Consider the following 21,212-nt stretch of genomic DNA (forward strand, 5'->3'; position numbering starts at 1 on the left):
TTGCACTAAATAAGGAACACAAATGCAGAATCACGACAATTTGCTAAACACAACAACTTTATATGGATAATACAAGCTACAATATAATCAGATGGATTAACACCTAGTTACGTTACCGTTGAATTTATATGTATAATGACGTAAACGACCTATGTTAAGTGACGTAACGCTTGTTAAATGTGTAAGGTCAACGACATTGTAGATACTCATGGGGCATATCAAAGAAATTAAATCATAGCTTAACTAAGTACTATACACGGTTTCACTTGGTTGGTACTTGAGCCTAGTACCTTTTGTCATAAAGAGCGAAGGAACAGTTGAGTTACCACGTTTCTCTTCCCTAAGGGTAAAACAGTATAGAAAATTAGAAAGTTACATAAGTCTCGATAGCATTCGAGATTAAGGTAGGTTAGGTACATTATGTGTATTCCCCCTTCACCCTTGTGGGGAGAACTTATTGCTGTAATAGGAGATAAATCCAGACTAGGCTCTTGCGTTATAAATTTGATGAAAAAGTTCAATATTCAAGTCGGTGCCCCATAACTGACCCTCATGATAATTTTCATAGTTTTTGGATTAAGCTAATTCAAACATAGAAAATCAACAATTATGATATCAGTGACAGACCATTTTGTCAAAATTGCAATAGCAGACTTAGGTTCCCTAATTAAATCAAATAAAAAAATAAAAAAAATTAAATTAAATCCATATTTCCACCACTACTTCTTGCGATCACTAGACCAAAGCAAACCAGTTAGAACCATATTCATTGCGATGGTACCGATAAAATAGTTATCCGAATACTACGTAACTAACCAAGTGCATACAAACCTGTACTGCTGGTGTTTACGCTAGTATTACGCGAATGGTTGAACAGGCTTAGAGGTTTTTGTTGAGGTAGATGGATCGAATTAAAAGATTTGATATTGTATTTTAATTTATTATAATGAAAAGAACACATTTGGAGCACACCATTTTTTTCACACGGGGCAAGGACAAGAGAACCACAGACAATCAAAAACAGTATTAAGTCTTTTAAGCCATAGATAATAAATTTACTTATTACAACACGCCTCCTTAAATTTATTATCTTATATCATTTAACAAAACTAGAATCTTAACAAAACTAAATCTTAACATACAACAACTAAATTAATCTCAACTCCAATCTATTTCTTAAGAAAGCTGTCTTATTCAAACTTTTAGTTAACATATCTGCCAAATTAAATTTAGAATCAATTTTTACAATATCAATTATTTTGTTTTCATAATTCTCATTTATGTAATGATACTGCACTTCAATGTGCTTTGAGTTTTTTGTAAAGTTACCATATTTAGCAATTGCAATTGCACCTGAATTATCTACATACAATTTTGTTGGATCTAGTTTTACATCAAATGATTCACTTAGCATATTTCTAATAAAAAGCACTTCTGACACTGCCTCTGACATAGCAGTATACTCTGCAAAAGTAGAACATTTAGTTACTGTATTTTGTTTACGAGTTTTCCAAAAAATTAAGTTTCCATATAATCTAATAACAAAACCAGTTGTAGATTTTCTATCCACATTATCTCCTGCATAATCAGAATCTACCATACAATCTAAAATGTCAGTGTTTACATTATCAGAGTATGTTAACTTTAGACTTTTAGTTTTATACAAATACTTTAATATTCTCATTGCATATTTATAATGTGTTTGGTTATAACAACTTTGATATCGGCTTAGATAATTTACACTGTATGCAACATCTGGCCTTGTGCCTGTACTAATATACAATAATTCACCTATTATATTTCTGTACTTAATACTTTCATCTACTTCTTTAGCTTGTTCTAGTTTTAAATTTGTTTCCATTGGAGTATCATATAACTTAGTATTATTCAGACCATACTTTGCAGCCAAAGATTCAATATATTTTGTTTGGTTTAAAGTCATAGTACTTTTATCATTGCTATAATCAATATCAATCCCAATATAGGTTTTAATTTTCCCTAAGTCTTTCATTGCAAATCTTTTCATCAGATTGGTTTTTACTTCTTTTATTTTATCTCTGTCTTTACAACAAATTAAAAAATCATCGACAAATATTAAAATGTATATTGGATCTTTGCTTGCTCTGTTAACATAAAGACAGTAATCATAGTTACTTCTAACAAAATTTAGTGTACTAATAAATTTATCAAAACAATCATACCATACTCTAGGACTCTCTTTGAGACCGTAGAGTGCCTTTTGAAGTTTGTAAACTCTACTGTCACCAGTTTCATAACCTTCAGGTTGATTAACATACACTTCTGACTTTACATCTGCATTTAAAAAGGCTGTCTCTACATCCATCTGTTCAACAAATAAATTATTTTTACAACTGTATGACAATAGAATTTTCAAAGTTTGCATTTTTCCTACTGGTGAATAGGCATTATCAATGCATTCATTTTGTTGGAATCCCTTCACAACTAATCTAGCTTTATAAACATTATTGCCTTTCCTTCTAAAAACCCACTTAATATCTATAACCTTTCTATCTTTTGGTCTTTCAACAAGTTGCCAAGTATTATTTTTATTTAAACTATTAATTTCCGAGTTCATTGCCGTTTGCCATTGTTTGGACTCATTTGAGGTCATCGCCTCCTCAAAAGTGTCTGGAACACTTGCATCAATGTAGTTAACATATATAAAATGTGAAACTGGATTACCATATCTTAAAACTGGATTTCTAATTCTTTTATGTGATTCTACTTTATCCTTTTCCATATTATCATTTGAACTATCGTCATTAGAATAAGTCTCGTCTACATCTACAAAATTTTCATCGCTATCCTCATCAGTTTTAGCTGTATCGTCTGAAGTTTTCTGAGTTTCTAAACATTTATCTTTCTCATCATCTAATTTTTCTAAGCAAATCAGTTCTGTATTTTCTTCAACTACCTGAACATGTCTAGCATTAATTATTCTATTATTTAATAGAACTCGATAACTATTTTCATTATAACCCACTAAAACTCCTACTTGTGCTTTATCATCCCATTTAGTTTTTCTTAAAGCTTCAGGAACCCTGACAAAAACTCTACTTCCATAAATTTTTAGGTGCTCAACATTTGGTTTTATTCTAAAAAAGATCTCATATGGAGTTTTATTTTCTACTGTATTTGCAATAGTTCGATTTTTTAAATATGCTGCTGTCTTTATTGCTTCAGGCCAATATCTTCTGTGAATTTTAGCTTCTCTCATTAAACACCTAGCTATATCCATAGCAGATCTATTATATCTTTCCGCTACCCCATTTAATTCATGGACATAGGGTGGACATGGTAATAACTCTATACCCTTCTGCCTAATAAAGTTATAAATTTCCTTATTTAAATATTCTTTACCATTATCGCATTGAATTTTCTTAACTTTTTTGTCAAATTTATTTTCTACTAAATTTACAAATTCTATCAAACAACTAGCAACTTCAGACTTACTTTTAATACAAAATATCCTTGTGCATTTACTATAGTCATCAATAAACGTGAGGAAATACTTTTCTCCTCCATATCCAGATGTGTTATGTGGACCGTTCAAATCAGTATGAATTAATTCTAAAATTTCAGTAGTTTTGTTCTATTATTTTCAAAGGGACATTACTCATTTTACTTTGAATACAATTGGAACATTTCATGTCTATACCTTCAATCCTATCAGGCAAACCGTGTACTAATTTATTATTTATCAATTTATTTAAATACTGAAAGTTTACATGACCGAGTGCTCTATGCCATTTCTCTTTTTGAGTCAATTTAACTGAATGTGTATATATCTCATTTTTACAGACAAAACTTTTTAAGCAATACAAGTTGTTTATTTTATTAGCCACTGCAATTAATTCTCTTACACCATTATAAATCTTTGCATAATCATTTTTAGCTACTATTGTGCAACTTTTAGTTATCTTTGAAAGACTTAACAAATTTTGTTTAATACCTTCAACATAATAAACATTTCTCAAATCTACATTCTTTTGGTTGTAATAGTTCTTAAAATAAATTTTAACAGTACCGACTTTGGTAGCTTTTAACATTTTACCATCTGGCAGTTTTACATTGACAGGACTTTTCAAATCGACTGAATTATAAAAATATGTATCATTATTTATTATATGGTCAGTACACCCACTATCTAAAAGCCAATTAATTTCACTGTTATTGTTATTACATTCATCTGTTTCAATACACCCCCATACCTGACTTTCCGGATCACATATTGTAGCCATCCACGACTCCGATGAGCAGTTGTTTGTTGATTCACCACTGGACTGACCTTGACCACCAAGATGATTTTGACCTGCACCACGGCTATGACCTCTAAAATTGTATTGACCTCTTCCTCGGCTATGACCCCTGTATGCTCCTCCTCTGTTGTAACTTCTTTGATGACCTCGAAATGTCGGATGTCCTTTATTATATTTCTGGCCATGCCAGCAGTCTTTCTTGAAATGACCAGTTTTTCCACAGATAAAGCACTGAGTTACAGATTTGGTAGCGAATGTACTCACATTGTTTTTCTTCTCCGAGTCACTAGCAGCCATATTTTTCTCTTTTATTTTAGAACATACATAATCAACTGTTCTTTGTGGTTCTGGAATCACGTCAAGAAAATCTCCAATATAACTGTAGCTTGGTGGAAGCGCTCGTAGTAGATATCTTAACTTTTCAGATTCATCTAATTTTCCTCCGGCATTTTTGAACTCGTTTATTGTTTTCTCAAAATCAACAAAAAATTCTTCAACTGTGTTGTAATTGTTTAATTTTATCTCTTCAATTTTTCCTCTACATATTATTTGCATTGCTGTTGACTGCGTTAAATACATTTTGTCAAACTTTTGTACCATTTCATATGCCGTTTTGCATTCAGTAATATACTCCAATTGTTTATCCGAGATTGTGCTCATTATTATAGTTCTTGCTTTTAGATCCTTCTTTTTCCCTGCGGCGTCGGGATTTTCCGTCTTAACAATGGCGGCCTCGTGGCATTCTTTGTATTCCAACAATGTTAACAATCTTAATTTCCAACTTGAATAGTTTGCACCATCAAAAATAGGTATCATAATATCTTCCACCTTTGCTTGTTTAGCCATTTTGCCGACAATGACGATGTATTTTTGTAGATTTACGTATTTTCACAACAATTTCTTCTTCACCTTTTTCAATGCTTTCTGTCACCATAACCTCAAAGTCTTAGTCGTATTTTTTATCGTCATTGAACTTTATTCTTCTCTCACACTTTAGTTTTCTTTCGAACCACGCTCTGCTACCATGTTGAGGTAGATGGATCGAATTAAAAGATTTGATATTGTATTTTAATTTATTATAATGAAAAGAACACATTTGGAGCACACCATTTTTTTCACACGGGGCAAGGACAAGAGAACCACAGACAATCAAAAACAGTATTAAGTCTTTTAAGCCATAGATAATAAATTTACTTATTACAACAGTTTTATAAGGTTCATTTGCAACCTTACGACTAAATGGGTCGGTTAATAGACTTTCACAGAAGGTAGATGAAGTTTCCTTGAGACTAGGAATGATTTTGGAATGTCTGTGTTGTGATAGGAAAGTTCGTTATTTACAAAAACATTTTTTGTGCAATATTTTCTACCCCTGGTGTTTCTGGACTTGTATTCTTCTGGATAAATAAAGGTATCGTTTACGTTGAAATATTCAAGAACATCTGTACCTATACTGTTTGTATTTTTATTTAAGTTCGGGTAAGCAAAAGGTCGTGTACAACAGTAGGGGCAGGTGTGTAGATCCCACAAGGTGTATCGATGACCCAGTTCAGGTTACTGCTGAGTCAGCTGGTAAGACGGACCGGTTACTTAGACATAGCTAGGGGCAATATTTTTTCAGAATCTATTTATAAAAACTAACTCTAGGCTATGCCTGGTGGCTGGCCTGGCAATATTAGGAAAAACTGTATGAAAATCCAGATCGTAGGTACAGGCTGACACGAATAAAGGACTTTGTTTTAAATATTATGTAGTATCCACTATTTGTGAAGTAACTGAAACACGGAAATGGCTCTTGCAGGACACTTAAAAACTAAACATAGCCACAGATATATTTAAAATACAACTTTCAATTATCTTGTTTGAATCCAAAACAAAGTAAATGCTGTTTCGCAAATTCAGGGACAAATGACTCCTAAATAACAAATATTGAAAAACCAATATGGCGGACAGTAATGTCCAAATGTCTTCAGGCTTTGTTTGATACAAACAAAACAGGCCTTTGTTTTGCAATTCCTTTTATTTCTCGTACGCAAATAACCTATGAATCATACTGAAGAACTCATATAATGTATGGGTATTCATAAGCAAACATATGGCTTGATGTTCCTTTTCGAAGATAATAATAAATCTTTACTTATATTGTCCACCAACAAGGTGGACAGACGATCTTATAAAGGTCGCCGGAAGACGCTGGACGCAGGTCGCCTCCAACAGGTATCTGTGGAGATCTAAGGGGGAGGCCTAAGTTCAGCAGTGGACGTCCTATGACTGAGATGATGACTTATATTTTAAAGTTTTTTGAAGTTTTAAGTAATCTCTGGATCTACTGAACCAATTTTATTTTGCCAGTAGAAAGCCACTTTATTTGTGAATGTCATGGGCTATATCTTATCGTAATACGCGAGCTCTCTCGAAACGCGAGTGACACCTCGGGAAAGAGTGTGATGAATGTGCTTCTACAAAAAAACTATGTTTTTCTTCACTTGTTGAGTAATTACTAAAACTAATTACAGTCACGTGAGTGAGACATATTCAGCCTTGTCTCCAAGATGGCAACCGACTCCATTACATCAGGTGTGACCTGTCTGTCATTAAATAACATAATATAAATACTCGTAAGTGCTTTAAATAAACGCTAATTGGCGCTTAATATAGTTTTAATAGGCACTTTGACTTCTCAGAAATAGTTTGTTATTATTGTGCATATGCCTCCTAGAACAGTAGGGTAAAATATTATTTACCAGTTTTCCGCGGCTTCTAAGGGAACTGCTTAACACTCCGGTAAACAGAAATACATAAGTACAGACGCTAGCAGGTCAACCTACGCGAATTTGTAATTTCTTACCAATCGAACATATTATTACATCTTCCAGTATTGTGATGATATTGAAAAATTGATATTGATCGATTGAAGAATTTTGGCAGATTGAATTAGGCCGACTTTATGGCATCTGTATTTTGTCTTTTGCGAGGGTTTTACCGTGAAAGCCAATATTGACATTATTAAGGACCATGTACCCAAGTAAAAAAATAAGTCTCTGCACGTGACAGGCTAAAGGCCTCATTATAATATTCCTTGGTAAGTATACACAAACGCATGCTCATGTTTTGAGATCGCACGACCAACCATGACATCAACCGCCAAGATAACCACAACATACAATTTGTTTAACATTTTTATGATAATATTATTCTTTTATTCCAAGGGTTATAAATAGCCTATTGAATTATACAAGTAGGTATATTAACGGGTCACTGAATTAGTTTAGTAATTAACATACTTACCTAATTATAATAAATTGCGTGTTGCTCACCTCTATCACCTGATCGCGTTTTGTTTTGGTTGAAATAAATACAGCATTTTTCTTGGCACGAAAACTCCTGGACAGTGGTTGTGAAAAGTGCGTAGTTTTGGCCAATTTTGTCAGGAGGCCAATTCCGTTATGTAATTAATTATAAGTTTGTCAAACCTCAGTGTCATAGAAGTCGTAAATCATTACTATTGAACTATCAAATTAGCAAATCTAGTTATTTAATTGCATGTCCTCATTAAATATATCGAGTTATGAATGACTAGCGGTTTTCCCGCGGTATCACTCGCTTTTTGGGATAAATTATTCCCGTACCGGGATGAAAACATATGTTACTCGGGAATACTGTAGCTACCCTTACTACTTTTATCAAATCGCTTCATTAGTTTCGGAGCCTTTAGGGTACAAAACAAGAGACTAAACAAATGTTTCCTCTCTTTTATACTGCTATAGAAGTATGGATTAGATATATTTTTTCTTCGGTTAGCATGCGTAACATTTAAATCCGTTCACGTCAGGTGAATTAATTTCTAGTATTTAATCTGGGCTAGTGCTTAACCTCAATCTCACCTGCTGTTTCCAGACTGAAAAATAGCCTATTTATTTAACCTATTCGTGTTCTGCTTGTTTTTAGTTTAATTTAGTCGTGCGTCGAAGCAGACTATATTTTAGATGGGACTTTGCCTAAACTAAAAAAGAATTATAGCGTTTTAGCCAATAGTCAGCTACAGCGGCAGAACTCATAAGGAGATTAGCCACGCAGGACATTTTAAAGTGCACAAGCTTTTGCGCAGACACAGGTGCACTCCCTATTCCATCACTCGCATAGCCCGATGTGACGGCGATCAACACACAAAAATATGACCCTATCAGCTATCCTAGCCCATCACATCCCTTTAACACTTTGGACATTATCTCTTCCATGACACATCTCTATGACTATTGACTCCAACCTATCCATGATCCATACCTTCCGAGTTCAAGGGCAGAGGTGACTGTTTCGAATCCCAACTTCGGTCAGTCTGCTTTTCGCAAGCAAATGCATAAACGCATACAAAAGTCTCTACTATGCGCTGTATCTTAATTATTCAGTTGCTACAGCTGACCTGTATTTATACTTTAGTAAGTTGCATACACGTGATATGACTGTCGCAACGCTTTAATCGCTTTTACTGCTCAAACGTGACTGAATTAATTAACTTCATTATGACTTATTATAGCTACGTCGAAAGATTTCGTCATCATCATCATCATCATCAGCCTATCGCAGTCCACTGCTGGACATAGGCCTCTCCAAGTGCACGCCACTGAGATCGATTTTCGGCTTCTCGCATCCAGCTCCTGCCAGCCGTCTTGCGCAAGTCATCAAGATTATTTCGTATCCTTTGCAATTTTTAAGTAAAAGTTGAAGGTTTAAGGACTGGTTGTTGGTACTTTATTTGTTTATCGATTTACTCAAGATTTATATTTAAAAACACGTGTGATAGTTCCTTCGAAAGGGCCGAGACCTTGGTTACAAAATAAGGGTTGCCGTGAAGTTGAATCTGCTACAAACTCATCGTAATTTTTGGCTCTCGTATTAAGGCATTTTAAAGGTTTCAAAGTCATCGATAAGTGGTGGATCTATACGAGTAGTTTTTACAATCTTTGCCATAATGGTTACCCCTTTTGTACAACGGTATTATACCTAGGTCTCTTACATTGTTAAATGAGTCTTGCCTTAAAGAAAAGTTTGTGTTTTATGCGTGCATTAAGTACACAGTACCTGTTTTACTCGAATTTGTCGTTTTATCGTCAGTTCATAGTAAAGTTGACTATTGTACACTATTCACAGTTACACATCACTATTTACTGTTAAACAATTATCTTTTTTGCGAAGTATGTCATGCTTAAAAAAGTTTCAACACAATAGGAATTTGAATATTTTACACAAAAAAAGGCAGGTAAAAAATGCTTAGATGTAGCGGTCTTAACGGACCATGAGTCATAATAAGATGAGTATTGTAGGCGTTGTCGGAAGTCGAAAAACAAAAATAAATGCCATTCCTTTTTAGCCACACGGTAGTCATAAAAATGTCGCAAAAAAATATGCAAAAATCGCACATTTGTCGCAGTGTGCGCCCACTCTTAAGTCGCGCCTTTGAGCGGTGGCCGTGTCAGTGCATTCACCTCGTCTTTTATTTACTGTTTGCTGTTAAATCGCTTATATCTTTTCCTGGATATTGATAAATATCTTAAGATATATAAGCCCTTATTTATTTGCTCCTGAACTTTTAATTGTTGTTTGTATAGATTTCGTCACTTCCCGACTTTTCTGTTAATGAGTGGTACTTTTACCGGAATGATGACCATAAATGGGTATGTCGAGTTCAATTTCCAAATCAAATATAGAAAGGTCACTATCGTGCAATTACTCGACAAAGGAAAGGTTTTGCTGAAGACAGGACAGTTGTCCTACCTACCTATTTCATTTATTCATCATGGAATCAAACAACCGTTCCTTTCTTGTCTTAATTGCTTTCGCAACACTGGAGACTGGAAGTCTAAATATCAAGTCTTTTCAAAGATTTCTGACTCTCCCCTAACGGGCCTGATAGAAGAGATTGCTGAAGAAATAAGCAGAGCCAATAAATATCCTTAACTGTTCTATTTTTTTTGTCTCAAAACCTTTTAAATAAAGTATGTAAGAGTTTGAAGAATTACCTCGATGATCTCCAATTTCAACGACTAGGTCACCCACTGACTTCGCTTGCACTCTCCAGTTAGTAAACCAGTGACCGTGAACAGCTATGTAAGCTATGCAAATTGTAGTAAAGTGCGAAAGTATTCGCGTTCACCCGTTAAAATCAACACTCCTAATGTCTTTGCTATCGAAATTTCGTGTTTGACACTGTTTTTTCGACCTTGGACTAGAAATATGAAGTGGAGCTTCTGAGGAGTCGTGAATCGGAGTATAGTCTCGTCAAATTTCAAAGCAGATTGTCAGTGTTTGGAGCCATAAAGAGCCAAATATTTGCCACAATTTCTGCTTAAAATTTTTTTCATCATCTTTATCGAACTCATTGAAATTAAACATTAATGATTAAACATTAGGTTAGGTTTCACTATTTCCACGGATGGGAAAATTTTGTAAAAAAGCTTTTAGGGCAAACAATTTTTTAAACTGCCTCGTTGGTCTAGTGGTCGCAAGTGCGGCTGCTGAGCACGAGGTCTCGGGTTCGATTCCCGAGTCGGGCCGAAATCGCTTTGTGGGTTTTAGAAGACTTTCACTAAGCAGCCCGGAGCCTGGAAGCTGGTGATTGATTCACCCGTGCATCGGAGAGCACGTAAATGTCGGTCCTGCGCCTGATCTCTCTCCGGTCGTGTCGGATTACCGTCCCATCGGACTATGAGAGTGAAGGAATAGGGAGTGCACTTGTGTCTGCGCAAATGCTCGTGCACTATAATATGTCCTGCGTAGTTGGCTAATCTCCTTACATGAGAACAGCCGCCGTAGCCGATAATCGGCTAGGAGGGACATCATACTTAAAAACAAAATAAATATCTTAGAAGGTATTGCAACAGTCTGTCACAATCCCTAGGTCGCCTCTTACAACGCCCACGACATAGGCCTATTTTTAGGCCAGCCAGACAATACTAATCAATTGTCGCAAGTCAACGTACCTAACCGTTCATTGTACAGTCGACGACAGCTTCAATTACCCCATTATATTGATGACACATGATAAAATTGCGTATATGACTGTACTTGTGAAAAAAATACTTTTGAAAGTAGCTCGAATCCAGTTTTTCATCCAAAATTGGACTCAAATATAAGTGTAGCAGCCTTGAAAAGTGTATCGAAATATTTACTTTATATTTTAAATACTGGTTATTGCATTGAATGTAATTTGAGCACTCACTTTTGCTAGAGCATCCTTGCTTCGAGTAGGACACAGATTTAGTTTGACCAGTTACATATTTATTCGTAGTATTGTAAATCACAGATATTAGAGGTATTTAAGGGTTATCGTTGATTGGCGTCAATAAAATAAATCCTGATATTTCTTATTGCATTTTTAATCAGATCCGAAGGACCCAAAACCTCCTGCCGTGACCCAGGTGATCGTTTAATTCCGTCCAAATGTTATCGTTTTATTCGTACGCCGCCACCGTACAAATCGGTGTTGCTGTTTTGAAGAGCTGCCAACACAGACGGACGGACGATAAACTAACGTGTTATTTTATTTGGCCAGAGTCAAATATAGCCCGAATATTTTTACCTGGACGTTTTAATGAAGAAAGAATTTTCGTTCTGGTTACTTGCAATAGCAGACGTGAATGTGGATATTGATTATTTCGTAGAAGACGCCATTCTTGATAATGCGTTATTTATTGATCCAATGCAAGGCCTTGTTATGTAGCTAAAGGCAATAGGTTAATATGAAAATTATAATGATTGACGGTTTTCTTCCACCATGACCCTTTAGAGCTCTTTGATCGGTCTTGTGTTATTTTTTTGGTTTGTAAATTGGTATATGTCAAACAAATGAAAATCAAGCTTATGATAATTCTCAGCACGTACTCGAAATTGGTCCTGACATGCCAATCCCGGTGTTCATATAGTATGTAATGTTTGGAGCAATGCTCCAATTTGTGCTTTGCAAATTTTTCCTGCGGGTGGTCTGCGGTCAGTAGATTGGGGGACTGCAATAGGCTGATGTGATAATGATGAGGTCTTCGTAACTATAAAACCAGCTAAAATAAAAGAATTTTTATTTACATAACAAAACAAGTGGGTTGCGTAGGCGACGATGAGTGACGAAAGACGCATTCAATGTCAGGTGCGCCTGCGCTTAGCTTCTGTCTGTCTGATAGGTCAAACACGCGACTTTTTAATACGTAGCCAATAATATACAGGAGTTTATTCGCATAGTTATTTATTACTATGTTTCCATGATTGATTACTAGACAATGCAGAGTATAATCAGATAGTGAATTAATTTATTAACGTATTGTTGCTTTTGAAATTTATGGTCCGAGACAGAATTTTAACCTTTATCTTTTGATTTCAAAATTTAATCAATCTTGCTAATAGCTGTTATTAATTTTGGCGAGTCATCTTGTCTTCACACAACACAAAATCGTTAGAGTAAATGCTGTAACGAATTGGTTCTAATCAATCCTAAAAACGCGAAGTACTAGGTTTAACTAACCTAAAGTAGATGTGTAATAGTTTTCTAAATACGGATGAGTGCTTGATTGCCAGAAAAATAAATCTTGTAAATGTCCTGCAGGTCTAATCTCCTTCTTGTCAATATGATCTTCTTCATGTCCTGTTCCCGATTGTTTTTTGAGGTCGATGCAATATGTTTAATGCTTTCATTCATTTCTGGCGCACGTCATACTGGCTTTCTTCCCTTCTTCTTCATAAATCAATGTTCTTTGCCCTCAACGACGTTCTCCATTGTTCCAGGTGTGAACTGCTGCGTGTCCTCAACAGTGAGGTACTGGCACGCGAGCTGGTGGGGGGCTCCGGTGCGGGAGCTGCACAGGACCCTGTGGGGGTCGCTGGCGGAGATCCTCGCATCTAATAACTTTAATTTTACAAAGTAAGTACTAACTTCAAAAGCTTAGGTTCTGCAACATGATACTGGAGTTTGGACTGTAATTACAACTTGAGAGGCTATATGGGAAATCAGCACCGTAACGGAGTGTCAGAATCTTACTGACTAAAACCTATGATGTTCCTTCTGAAGCCCTTTATGTACCAGGGCCGCGGTAACTCTTTCGAACAATCCCGCAGCCAGCCCCGGCATTGGAGTAACTTAAGACCAACAACACCTCTTATTCAGAGCAAGCTATACCTACATACTTCAATATATTTTCCTACCTCGTGGAATTGACTCTTTTCTATAACCGTTAGTTCTTTACGTTTTATTTGATCTATGACTAATATGAGTCAATGAATGAAACTACTTTCTGTATTTGATTTATTACACACGTTGTTTACCAAGTAGCTACTTATTGACATGTTGACCGCTTATTTTGGTAAATAAAAACCAAACTGTATTTGTTTGAACTTAACTATTTGCACATGACTGCACTCTTTTGTTCTTCACGGTATCTTGCTGATAGAATGTTTTTAACTGCCAGTGGTTTCACCCGCATCCCGTGGGAACCTCTGCACGAACCCGGATAAAAAGTAGCCTATAACCTTCCTCGATAAATGGGCTATCTAACACCGAAATAATTGTTCAAATCGGACCAGTACTTCCTGAGATTAGCGCGTTCAAACAAACAAACTCTTCAGCTTTATAATATTAGTATAGATTAACAAAATGTGATGATGCCTACAATCTACCATTTAGATTAAATACCACAACTGAAAACGTAAGCAAAGGAACAAATTAATGACGTATTAAAACAATAAATTGAACATATAATAAATCACGATTCTGAAGAGAGTTAAGCAATACAATTAGTTCTACCCAATAAAACGCCATAATAACAACTTTACTATTGAAAGCAATTTAATAATTACCGTAACAAAACATTGACCGAACCTAAGCTTGTTTGTTTTTATAAAAGGTTTACTAATAGCTGTGTAATGGAACGTATTTGAAAGGTGAATCATTTTAAACATTGTCTCGTTCTAACATGGAGAATAATATGACTACCGGAGGTGCCATAACGGAAAGTCTTCGAAGAAAGTAGCGCGCCAAAATGGCGGAGACAAGGAGCGTTACTGATTTCACCCTTACATGCCTTCTTTGGACCCCCAATCTTTTGTTATACCAAAAATCGTTGACAGAATAGTCGACTCCTCGTTAGTTCACTCGTAACTGATCGTTTTGGTCATGCCCACCGTATGAATTTGACCTACAAGAAGGTGCCTGACCTACCTGCAGTATGGCATCTCTGCTCATCTTTCCTTACTCCGTGCATTGTACGCAGTGAACGCAGTCGCTTAGGGATACAATTTCATAAGCTCTAAATGGCATTTGTCTACTTTACTTCCTGTGACGTCATTCATGCTAAGAAAACATTGCTGTGCATGTTTAATAGCGTTTTATGTGAAAGGTATGAAGGGAAAGTTAATAAGTAGACACTGCTGCAAATTCAGATCTTTGATGATGATATCGTGCTGTTGTGTCATGACTCATGAGTCATGGGGAACATAGGGCTCGAAGGAGTTTTAATCGTGATCAGAAAATTGGATGTCTAGCTTCCAGTCAAGACCAATTGAGGCTGTTTCCTAATAGTGCAGCTTTTATGGTTTTTTTTATGTGAAAAGAGGGCTAAATTTAAAAAGCAGAAGCTTGAATGAATGAATCTTTTGAAATTTCGAATTTTCTGAGTCTTCGTTTTCTCAGTGAAATTGTAATATATTGCAAAATACACCTCTGCCCCACTTGCCATTGAAAATAATACATCCGGTTGAAAAAACTACACAATCAAGTAAAAGTAGCACTCCCTTTATTTACGGTAGCTAGAAATGGTCGGTAACAACTAACAATGTGTCATTTACCCACATTATAGTCACACAGACCCATTGACCGTGTCGCGTACACAACTGTACACTAAGACACTTATGTACACAACTCAGACTGTTTACTTTATCATGGCGCGAAGTGTAAACGGTTGCTATGGTAACGGCACAAAGGACTGAACTAGTTTTGCGTTCAGTATTGATAAAGGATGATCAATATTTGTGCTAAATATAAATCCTGTGTTTTCCCAAACAAACACTGTTTCTTTATATGTACCATAAACTTGTATATGGTTCTCTAATAGAACAGAATCTCCGAAGCTAAAAAATATCACACGCGCTTACCAACACGCCACACGCTTGCCCAGCGCCGTGATTATGGGCACATCTCCCCGACTTGGAGGAGGCCTTTGTCCAGCAGTGGACGTTTTTAGATTGTGACAACGACTAATAATTAAAATCCAGTTTCAACACCATAGTCCTTGTTATTTAGAAACATGTACAGTCACGAGCAATAATATATATACATTGTCACATTTTCTAAAATATCTCAAATTCCACCATTCAAAAAGTATGTGTTCTATATTTTTTTCTAAATTATCTACATGTAATACTGTATCAAAACTGGGTATACATTGGTTTCATAGTAATATAAACGATACAAAATCACTAAAAAGTTTACACTTAAAATGTAATTTTGAATTATCCATGACAATTTCTATAACATATACACATGAAATGCCAGTTGTATACATATTATAGGAATTGTTATGGATACATTAAAATGATATTGAAAGTGTATACCTACTTTTTTCTGTAATAATTACAGTTTTATAAATAAATAAGGGTTGGTTACTACAATAAAACAAAGGTATACAAAATCAGTCTTGTAATTCGTTACCAAACGGAATGATTATTATTAATTAAGCCAATCAAATATAATAATATCGTCGTATCGTCGTAGTATCATCGTGTCGGTGAAAATGGGCCTTAAATTAACTAAAATCTTGTGTAGCCCCCTTCAGCGTTTATAACATCTTGCAGCCTTTCCTGCATTGACGAAACCATATTGTAACATACATTATTGCCTCTAAAACTATCCCATATCTCATGGACGTGTCTGACCAAAGCTTCTCTGGTTCTCGCTTGGTTGCTGTCCCACTCTTGGACCATCAGCCCCCACAAATTCTCTATAGGGTTGAGGTCAGGGCTTTTAGGTGGCCACGGCAACGAATTCACGAAATTCCGGTTGCGACTGAACCAGGCTTGAGTGAATCGGGAATTATGGACACCTGAATTATCCTGCACAAAATCAATAGGCATCAGTTCAGGAAAGTAAACGTTCAGACTAGGAAGTAAAACTTCGTCTAAAATACTGGTATATTGCTCGCTATTCATTCGTCCACTAATCTCTGCCAATTCACCAGGTCCACTGGCTGACATCCAGCCCCAAACGCCGAAGCTTATCCGGCCACTTCTTCTAGATGGCAATATGTTCCTTTCTAAATAACGAGTGTTATTAGGCCGCCATAAAGATAAACGTCCATCAGCAGATGAAACAAACACTTTTTCATCAGAAAAAATGGCTCTGCTGAAGTCGTAGTTTAGGTATTCTCGAGCAAATTGTAGTCTCTGTTCCTTGTGTCGTGCAGATAATAGTGGTTTTCGCGCCGGAACTCTGTGACGTAGGCCAGCTGTGCGTAGGCGACGTCGAATTGTCGAAGTTGATACGCAATGCGAAGATGAAATGTCCTGAATTCTCACAAATCCGTTACTGACCACACTGTTGACGATCTGCCTGTCCTGCGCCGCGGAAGTTTTTCGTGGACGACCACTACTTTTAAAACTAACAACGTCGCCGTTATCTTCCCACCGCTTGAGCCACAAATACACGGTTTTTCGCTGAAAAAAAAGGCATCTAAGTAAATTGTTCTAATGACTGCGCAACGCGTGGCACCCTATACATAGATGTTTAAAACACAACAACAATAAATGCAAACTCACCGTAATTCCCAATTCATTTGCAATGTCTGTTACGGAAAGTCCCTGTTCTTTAAGAACAATAATTTTGTGTTTGTCATATGTAGAAATACGATAAGGCACGTTGTTCATTTTAAATTTATATATTACAATTAATATATCTAGCTCAGCCTCTTTCACACGGAACTCTTTCAAGAGTTATTATGTAAAGGGAAAATTTTATTGAGAGAAATTTGACAAGTCAAGTGACATATGAAAATATTTGAAATATAAAAATAAATACTGTAACAGCCAGTACAATTAGATATTAGAACTCCTTCAACATCGAAGTCACTGGCAAACTGGTTTACTGTAAACATATTATTGAAATTTCCTTGGGTTCATTATTTTGTAACTAAAACTTAATATTTTTTTTAGAAATCTGTTGTTAACGTAAATTTTATAAAAATGTGTAGTTAATTTTGATACAATTTAACGTTTACATATTTTTTGGACACAGTTAGCATACTTATTTTTGCGATTTTATGTCACTACATGAATTTAAATTTTAAGGGCGTTTCCATGTTATTGCTCGTGACTGTACATATGTACTTGTTTACATTTACATATCCACTTTTACTAGAATGCCACATGTTGCTGCAATTCGCCTTCCTCTCTACGTCCTTGCCATATCGTATATGCTTCAATAGCTGTCGGAACCACGTCCTGAGTTAACGCAATACCTAAACTCCTATATTTATACAAATACATATATCTTACCTATTTGCCCTTTTTGCCTTTTAATCCAAGACGTAAGTGATTTTGTCTTGGCTTGATATGTTTGTCAGATTTTAAGTTATACCGCAGGCTAAATTTTAAGCCTCAGAAAAAGCAGTCCTCATTTTATTTCTTCTGGACATATATTATTTCTGATGTGATTTTATGACACCTAGGATATATCACTCATGATCACAATAAATATTTGAAGAAGTTATTTGTGACTGTAAAAGTCAATTTATTTTAAGCCGATCGAAACGTTGGGAAACGGCTACGAACCTAGATGTTGAACATCCTAAAATTCTGAAACTTTCCCAAAACTTGCCAATCTCAAGTAGTATACTTAACTATGATTCACTACATCGACAAATAAAACATTGTTTGCATAGAAAACCGTTACTATGACACACAGACACACTTCAATTTCTGCGTCAATTCGCACTTACACTATGTACCCAATCGTCAGTTAATGTCCTTTTGATGTACCCATCTACGATAAAGATGGAAGCACAACTGTTATCATTACGGTAAATAACTTTTACTAGACAAATATTTTATTCAGGACGTTCAAAAGGTGTTTCTGTTACAAATGTCAAGTCACTAATCTAAAATGTTAATTTAGTCTTTCAGAAATCTTAGTTCTTTAACTAGCTGTTGCCCGCGACTTCGTCTGCGTGAGCAATATAGAATTTCCAATTTCGTTTATTTAATCATTCATTGCTCAACCCCCGTAGGTGATAGCGTGATAATATATAGCCTATGTGTTGAACCGGCCCCCAGGTAATAGTCTTGCAAAATTTGATTTAAATCCATGCAGTACTTTTTGAGTTTATCCGGGACAAACATACAGACAAACAGATAAACAGACATACAGACAAAAATTCAAAAAACTACATATATGGGTTCAGAATCGATTATGGATCACCCCCCAAGTATTCTTTACAAAAAATATTCAATGTACAGTTTTGACTTTCCTATCATTTTATTATATGTATAGATTAATAGTTGGTAATATAAATCATCATCATCATCATCATCCTCCGAGCCTTTTCCCAACTATGTTGGGGTCGGCTTCCTTCGGTAATATAAATCAACGTTCCAAAAGAGTCTAGTATGTAGACCACTTCATCATTATGACATTTTTGACTTCATTGCGGAAAATAATAAAACAAAAACCCATTTTAGATTAATTAACACGTTGTTGCTCGCTGCTACTGTTTCGCCACCTAAAAACTAAAAAAAATGTATGTAACCGTCTTTTCTCATAAATCACGGTCAGGCGAAATATGCAAAATGAGCAAATTAGCATATTGGTTTTGTGGTGTTCCGCGCCGAAATTGGCAAGAATGCTAAACATATAGTCACACTTATGGAATTGTCTAGATTATTTGATAGGCACAGGTTCACGGACACTAGACTTTGTGATGTCATCAGAATTTTTGGACCCCGGTAGTGACAGTGTTTTTGAGAGTGACGGGTCTTGTATTTTTGCAAAATGCCATGATTCCCGATCTGCAAAGATTATAGGTAGGCTAACATAGAGTAAACTCAACGTAACTCAATTACCTCTTGAATATTATGTATAATGCCTTCTACTGGCGACCACGTTGACCATATTTTGTGTTTAACTCATATCGCTCCTCAAAACATAGTTATCTAGATCCTGAGTCATACACGTATTTTCCCAATTCCCATCCACCATTTAACTCGACAGTTAATTGACGAGTGGGTTTGTTGCCGGAAATAACATGAGTACCTAAAAATGTGGTAGAAAAACATCAAAGCATTCTATATTAAGATAGCCATTGTTTCGATGGAGCATGGAAAACAAAATGACTAGCGGAGGTGCCATAACGGAAAATGTATCTCCTATGAAATTAGCGCGTCAAAATGTGGGTGTGTTGTGGGAGCGAGGAACGTTACTGTTTTGCCCTTATACGACTTCACTGGACCCGATCATTTTTTGTAATACCAAAAATCTTTGAACCCGAAGAACCCGAAAGCCTCGTTAGCTCACTCGTAACTGATCGTTTTGATCATGCCTACCGTATGTATTTAACATAGAAGAAGGCGCCTAACCTACCTTCATTATGGCATCTCCGCCTTCCTTACTCCTTGGGATGGAGCCAATGAACTCATACAACTGAGGGTATGGGAGTTATATCAAGTTCTGTTCTTACTGGAGGTCAACAAATAATTGGATGATGTCTATTTTTGGCACAGTTTTATTAACTCGCTGTGTAGGCGCTATTTACTTTTTAAATTGACTGAATTGCTGTGGGTGGCGTCCGGGGAGACTTAATGTATGGAGGAAGAAATTTTGCACAATGATGTACTGTTTAAAATTAGAAGAAATGGGTTGAGTTTTGAGTGACGTGAACAAATCTTGTAGGTTTTTCTAGCGTTGCAAAATTCTAATGCAATTTAAAGAAAAAATAAAAGTCAACCATAAAACTAACATGCCATATATAAATGTATTTCATTTTTATTATTGTTTTTAATATCACGATAAAACCGTAATATATTTGAAGTTGTTATATGATAAGAAGTTCAAGTGCATGTTGCAATTCAATAAATGGATTCAACATTGACATTGTAGACGTTTGTAGATTATTTCATAAGGTGTGTTTTTCGATGAACTTGGGTGCCTCATATATTCAGGAGGGATGGTAAAAAAAATGACTTTATTGTCATGACCCATTATATCAATATGGACAAATTCTACCACAGATTTTTATGCGTTTGCCAAAACATCTTAGACATTGGGTTTTCCCATATTTACTTCTACTATTCGTGTGATAATTGAAAAGTAAACCTAGATTATCGCGTATTTACTTTATATAAATAAAGATTAGTTGAACTTCCTTTTGGGCTAAGCTTTGATTAAACACCCGTTAATGGCATAGCTTAGTTAGTTCGCGACTGCAATCTAATTGATAAATTATACAAACTTAATAACGATTTTGCGATACACCAGGAAACTGCATACACGTTATTTATTTGAAGACAAACCGCAAAATGTTGGGCTTTAAATAAATACGATAGAACTGAAACAAAAAATGTATAAATATTTAATTTTGACAGTAAAATAAATCTCAGGCAACTCATGAGTCTAGCTAACACTACCCGCGAAGTAGAAATCTGAACCAAATCTTCAACAGTCAAAGATTTCGACTACCAGCCGTCTGGATTTTAAACACTGTCATTGTTTAACAGTAGCCTTTGCGACATACTTAGTGTTTATATCTAAGTTCTATTGTTCTATCTATATCTATGCCACTGGGTTTTGTAAACTAATCTGTCTTAAACCTAAACCTGGATATATTTTTAACAAACTGCTCATTAAATCACGACTAGCATTGTTCCTAGCATGTATTGACGTCAATATAGGAAAAAAGTTATCCTAGACTT

General features: G+C 35.6%; 1 protein-coding gene across 1 annotated transcript in view; it reads left to right on the top strand.

Moving 5' to 3' along the window:
* Nucleotides 1–21,212, top strand: part of LOC110381943 (cell growth regulator with RING finger domain protein 1) — a 45,348-nt gene that overhangs the window by 11,087 nt on the left and 13,049 nt on the right. Inside the window, exon 3 of the mRNA XM_064039747.1 lies at nt 13,050–13,185. Within this exon, the coding sequence (XP_063895817.1) occupies nt 13,050–13,185 (136 nt within the window). The remainder of the gene's footprint in view (nt 1–13,049; nt 13,186–21,212) is intronic.

Source organism: Helicoverpa armigera, chromosome 20, assembly GCF_030705265.1.
Source record: "Helicoverpa armigera isolate CAAS_96S chromosome 20, ASM3070526v1, whole genome shotgun sequence".
NCBI lineage: Eukaryota > Metazoa > Arthropoda > Insecta > Lepidoptera > Noctuidae > Helicoverpa > Helicoverpa armigera.